The sequence below is a fragment of the Lactuca serriola genome, chromosome 1, assembly GCF_051521515.1.
Source record: "Lactuca serriola cultivar US96UC23 chromosome 1, Lser_US96UC23_V15, whole genome shotgun sequence".
Classification (NCBI taxonomy): domain Eukaryota; kingdom Viridiplantae; phylum Streptophyta; class Magnoliopsida; order Asterales; family Asteraceae; genus Lactuca; species Lactuca serriola.
The window spans coordinates 76,050,647-76,056,641 of record NC_136408.1 but is presented as its reverse complement, the minus strand read 5'-3'; the positions used below and the strand labels follow the sequence as shown (position 1 = coordinate 76,056,641).

The following is a 5,995-nucleotide window of genomic DNA, read 5'->3' as shown; positions in this document are numbered from 1 at the left end:
AAAGCAGACGATCAAGATGTTAAAAACCGATCACAAACTTATGATTACTTTATGATGTGGATATATGTGATCTGATGAGACGATGAGTTTCAGATGTCAAAGAATTAAAAGATGAAGTCGCAAAACACCGAAAACATGATTTTGATAGAAGAGAATACTTAACCGATTAACGAAAAACTTGATCATATAGCAACGATTTTGATATATGTGACAAGATCCTACATACATGGTTGAAGATATTGATGATTGAATGTGATAGAAGATTTGATTACATTAACAATGACGAAATTTTGATAGCAGATTTGGTTTTGATATATTTAACCTAACAATGACTAATTTGTCATTAATTAACTAATCAAACACATTAATAAGCCTTAATCATATTCTTTTTAACAGCCACAAGATCAATTTTGATAAAAAATTAAAATATTGTCTCTTTATCTCACAAAATAACATTGGTCTCAAATGAACCTTTACGTTTATTATAGACATAAGCAAACCATACTAACCAAATTTGCAATTTTCTTATATAAAAATATAAACGATGGTAATTTTATTTAAATTTAACATACCTAAATAACATATTATTGAAAAAAGGCCAAAACTTAAATCAAAAACGTCCACAAAAACATTTTTCAAACAAACATTTTTTAAACTAAAACAAACGGCTATATAAAACTTTTATATCCATTGAAAATTAAAAATATTTTAATACACACATAAAACATTGTTGAGACTTGTCAATAAACAAACACCAACAAACTAATTTCTTCCCTATATCTTGCTCCACCTTCACACCGTTCACTCTACCTCGTATAACATAGATTCCCTCTCTCTCTCTCTCTCTCTCTCTCTCTCAACAAAAGCACTCCCTTTTACACAGCTAGCTTTCCTTTTACTAATTGACTAAGTGTAAACACGCCTTTCGATACTAACATCAAGAATGGCCGACGACAGTCCCACTACCGCCTCACCTCCGCCGGAAATGGCAAGTGAGCAGCCCATTTTGTCTCACCCTCCACCATCACCTCCGCCACCTGGTTCTGTAACAGAGAAGGAAACCCCATTTTCACCACCATCCACCACTACCATAGGTCAGGTTATTGAACAACCAGAAAAATCCATATCCAATCAACCCACCAAAACCCCTGAACCCATGCCTTCTTTCAAAGAAGAAAGCAACCAAATCAAAGATCTTTCAGCTCCAGAAAAAAAATCACTTGATGACTTCAAACACATTCTCCAAGAAGCCATAACCAAGAAAGAGTTTACCTTTTTGAATAAACCAGAAGAACCCATTTCAGAAATCACTTCACCTCCTAAAGAAATTTCAATTTGGGGCATACCCCTTTTGAAAGATGAAAGAACTGATGTTATTTTGCTCAAGTTCTTGAGAGCTAGAGACTTCAAAGTCAAAGATTCTTTCACAATGCTCAAAGACACACTCCAATGGAGACAAACGTTCAACATTGATTCTTTACTTGACGAAAACTTAGGAGATGATCTTGAAAAAGTTGTGTTTATGCATGGATTCGATAAAGAAGGACACCCTGTTTGTTATAATGTATACGGCGAGTTTCAGAACAAAGAATTGTATCGGAAAACTTTTTCCGATGGAGAAACGAGGCTGAAGTTCTTGAGATGGAGGATTCAGTTTCTTGAAAGGAGTATAAGAAAGCTAGATTTTACCCCTGGTGGTGTAAACACCATTTTCCAGATCAACGACCTGAAAAACTCTCCGGGACCGGCCAAGACGGAGCTCCGGCTAGCCACCACTCAAGCTCTGCATCTCCTGCAGGACAACTACCCTGAATTTGTAGCAAAACAGGTGACTCTAATGGCGAATATTCGCATATTGCTTCCATTTATGTTCAAATTTGGTTCCTTTTTTGTATTCTAACTACGAATGATTATTTGAAGGTTTTCATCAATGCTCCATGGTGGTATTTAGCTTTCTATACAATGATCAGTCCATTCATGACTCAAAGAACCAAGAGCAAGTTCGTATTCGCAAGCTCTGCAAAAACCCCTGAAACCCTTTTCAAGTACGTTCTTCATTTTCGTTACAAACTTATGAATCTCCTTTCCATTACCGATTCTTTAAGCTTTTAGGGTTTTGATTTCTGAAATTAGATACGTGACTCCCGAGCATGTTCCAATTCAATACGGTGGGTTGAGCTTAGATTACTGTGATTGCAATCCGGAATTCACCATTGATGATCCAGCTTCAGTGGTTACAGTTAAACCTGCAACTAAGCAAACTGTGGAGATTATAGTCAACGAGGTACTATTTGCTATTTACTGTTTACATGATCTGTTTTCTCTCAAAATGTTGATCGATTTCTCATGAATTGTTCCAGAAATGCGTATTTGTCTGGGAGCTACGTGTAGTTGGTTGGGAAGTGAGCTATGGTGCTGAGTTTGTACCCAATAACGAAGATCTTTACACCATAATCATACAGAAGGCGAAGAAGATGACTCAAAGTGATGAACCAGTGATTAGTCACAGCTTCAAGATCAGTGAGATTGGTAGGATACTTCTTACTATTGATAACTCGACTTCAAAGAAGAAAACATTGCTCTATAGGTTCAAGGTCACTCCTTTTTCAGAATGAAGAACTTACAGAAGATGAATCTGTTCTTGTTGTCTAGGATTTGGATATGAGTCTTTTATTTATATTATAGATATATTTCTTTTATGGTAATTTGAAGGTGTGAACTTGATTTCATCTTTGTTGCTTGTAACTTGTAAGTGTGTGAACGACAATCAGTTTGAAGGTATCCCTTAAAATGTTTTTATTTAAAAAAGTACTTTATTATTATTATTTTTTTATTTTTAGAGGTTTATAATCATATACATAGATCCTTTGTATAAATAGATAATATAATAAAATAAAATAAACCCTGATGCGTATCAGTATATTTGGAAATTGAAATCAAGAAATGAAGGAGTAGTTTTCAAGAAAGTCGGGCCTTCACTTCTCACTAGTAAACAACGGATCCTTTGGGCCTTATTCGTTCACTGCTGGGATTAGGCCCATTGTCGACCCCTCGAAAAATTCGAAATCCATTCTTCATGCCAATGAGTCAATGGTGTGTGGCGAATCCATTTTGGGCGCACCCCCACTTCCTGATTGAATCGCAACATAGATAGTCAACAAACGCTAGACCGACCACAGGAAAACACAGAAATATCTACAGTATCTAAGGATAAGATACAAACCGTGGCAATTGGGCAAGAATCAAGCTTCGATGTTGAAGTTAATAGCCCAATTCTTGCTGAGATTCTAGGTGAAACACGTGAGAATGTTGGTGTACAATGAATTGTTTGTCATTAAACATAAAGAAGCATTCGCGAGGATTAAAAAGTGAGTTGGGTAAATTGACTAAAAATTCAACATAGGCTAGCGTATATCTGCATTCAAGAGACTCAATTAGTATTTGAGATTAGGCCTGTCGAAAAAACCCGAAACCCGTTCTATCCACCCGATCCGTTCCGAATTCGGGTAGAATGGGTTGGGTAGAACGGGTAACGAGTATGAACATTCGGGTAATATGTTAACACGATAATAATATAGGTCGGGTTTTAGGTATGAATATTTATTTTTGGGTATACCCGAACACCCGAATTCGTTTTCGTTTTTTAAATAATACCAGATATACAATGCAGTCACATACGCACACTTCAAATAAAACAAAACCCTTCGTTTCCTTCTTATGAATAGGGCTGTCAAATCGGGCAGTCGTGTCGTGTTTTTGTCTGACACGACACGACAAAACAAAATTTTGGATGATACGAACACGACACGACACGATGTCAGTTTTTTTTTTTTTTTTTTCATTAACACGAAAACGAACCAATTAAAACACGACAACACGACAAAGATAACATTACATAACTATTAGTGTATTTCATTCATACTTGAAGATATATAACACGACAAAAACGACAAACACGAAAAACACGACAACCATATACTTAATCGTGTCAATTTCATGTCGATTTATGAACACGAACACGACACGACACGGCATCGTGTTTTTTAATCTTGACACGAACACGACACGAATACGAATTCAAATTTTGATTTAGTCCCGATTTCGTTTCGTTTCGTGTATTTTTGTCGTGTCGTGTCATAAATTGACACCCCTACTTATGAACGACGGCTCGACTGTCGGCGCAAACTTGCAAAGGGAATACGACGTTGAAGCTGAAGTCCTGAACCGTCATCACAATTCTCAGTTTCTCACTATCGCACAAAATGGAATTAAAAAAGTAAATAACATATTATAAAGATTTGTATTGTTATTATATATGTACTTTTTAATTGTATGAAGTATTTTTCCTACCTGATTCTTTATTAAACAAACCAACATGTAAAAATAAAAAAAAAAAAAAAGTTATCAATAAGTGTCATTTAAGAAATTTTCGAGTATACCCGATAATTACCCGACCCGACCTCAAACCCGAATACCCAAAACCCGAAAACCCAAATTACAATACAGGTCGGGTATCGGATATTATTTTCTTAAGAAAATATCCGTTCTACCCGAAACCAGAAAATTTTACCCGTTCGACACCCTTATTCGGGACAACACACCTTTTTAGTGCTCTCAAATCATAAAATCTTGTCATTGCATAGTAACTATAGGAAACTGGAGTGATATGAGTGAGAAAATTGCATTTGCTAACATATATGGTCCATAATCTGTCACATATAAAGATAAAGTGTGGGAGGATCTTCTAAAAATTAAGCGTGACAGACCAGATGCGTGGATATACATGGGTGATTTTAACGTTGTGAGAAGATCCGGGGAAAGAGTAAACTCCCATTTTTGTGCAAGATTCGCCTTTGTGTTTAATCGCTTCATATCTGAAGCTGGTCTCACTAACCACATAATGGGAGGTAACAAATTCACCTTCTTTTGTAGCTGTGAACTAAAACCGAGCAAGTTGGATCGGATATGTTCTAACTTTACTAGTGTTCTTCCTAGATAAGCATCATATCATTGTCCAAACATGCTCACAACCGAAGTGACGGACTGGTCCAACCCCATTTAAACTATTCAACTCTTGGATGTATAAGGAAGGTTTCCATGAGTTGGTTAAAGCTGCTTGGTCGAATTTCAAAGGTTATGGAGCTCCTGGTTCTTACATAAAGGCTAAACTCGAACATCTAAAAAATGAGATCAAGGCATGGAGGAGACTTTAATACCCAAAGGAGTCAGTTGAACTTAAAAACCTTAAGGATAAACTACAAGAGCTTGATTTATGTGCTGAATCCAAAACTCTTAGTAATGAAGAAATTGTAGAGAGGAGAAATACATATAAAAGAAATTTTTGAGGCAGAGAAAATGAGGGCTCATGATGTAAAACAAAAATCTTGAATAAAATGGGCTATTGATGGCGATAAGAACACCAAATCTTTTTCACGCCTTCGTTGATAACAAAAACAGGAAAAACAGGATAAACGGTCTCTTAATCAACGGTGTATGGAACAAGGAACCAAGTGTGATAAAATATGAGATCTTTCGGTTCTTCAAAAATAAGTTCTGCAAAAGGTGGCCTTTAAGACCAAAGTTTACAAAAGAAAAGTTCAAATCCCTCTCACCCTCTGACGCAAACATGTTGGAAGCTACATTACATGTTCATGAAATAAAGGCTGCTATATGGACTTGTGGTGGCGAAAAATCCCTTTGCCCATATGAACTCACTTTTAAATTTATCAAAGACTATTGGACTTGTTAAAGGAGGATATAATCGTGTTCGTTAAACAATTTTGAGAAATATGGTGTGCTGGCTAAAGGAGTTGGCTCTTCATTTATCATGCTAGCTCCAAAAATTAAGGATCCATTGAAACTGGGTGATTATTGTCCCATAAGTTTGATTGGATGTTTATATAAGATAATCTCTTGGCTATTCGACTTAACATGGTTATTAGGAAGATCATTGGAGATGCGAAAACATCATATGTGGAAGGTAGGAATATACTGG

The 5,995-nt window shown here is 36.1% G+C and overlaps 1 protein-coding gene across 1 annotated transcript; it reads left to right on the top strand.

The window, feature by feature from the left end:
- The first annotated feature begins 805 nt into the window (after positions 1-805).
- Positions 806-2,822, top strand: LOC145092765 (patellin-3-like). Its single transcript, XM_079030747.1, has 4 exons — positions 806-1,828; positions 1,921-2,045; positions 2,134-2,284; positions 2,361-2,822. Exons 1-4 carry the CDS (start codon positions 944-946, stop codon positions 2,613-2,615), a joined length of 1,416 nt encoding a protein of 471 aa, XP_078886873.1. The 5' UTR covers positions 806-943; the 3' UTR covers positions 2,616-2,822.
- The last annotated feature ends 3,173 nt before the right edge of the window (positions 2,823-5,995 follow it).

Coding starts and splice junctions, on each gene's coding strand:
- LOC145092765 (XM_079030747.1), top strand. CDS start 944: ATGGCCGACGACAGTCCCACTACCGCCTCACCTCCGCCGGAAATGGCA. Junction 2,046..2,133: donor ACCCCTGAAACCCTTTTCAA/GTACGTTCTTCA, acceptor TTCTGAAATTAG/ATACGTGACTCCCGAGCATG. Junction 2,285..2,360: donor TGGAGATTATAGTCAACGAG/GTACTATTTGCT, acceptor GAATTGTTCCAG/AAATGCGTATTTGTCTGGGA.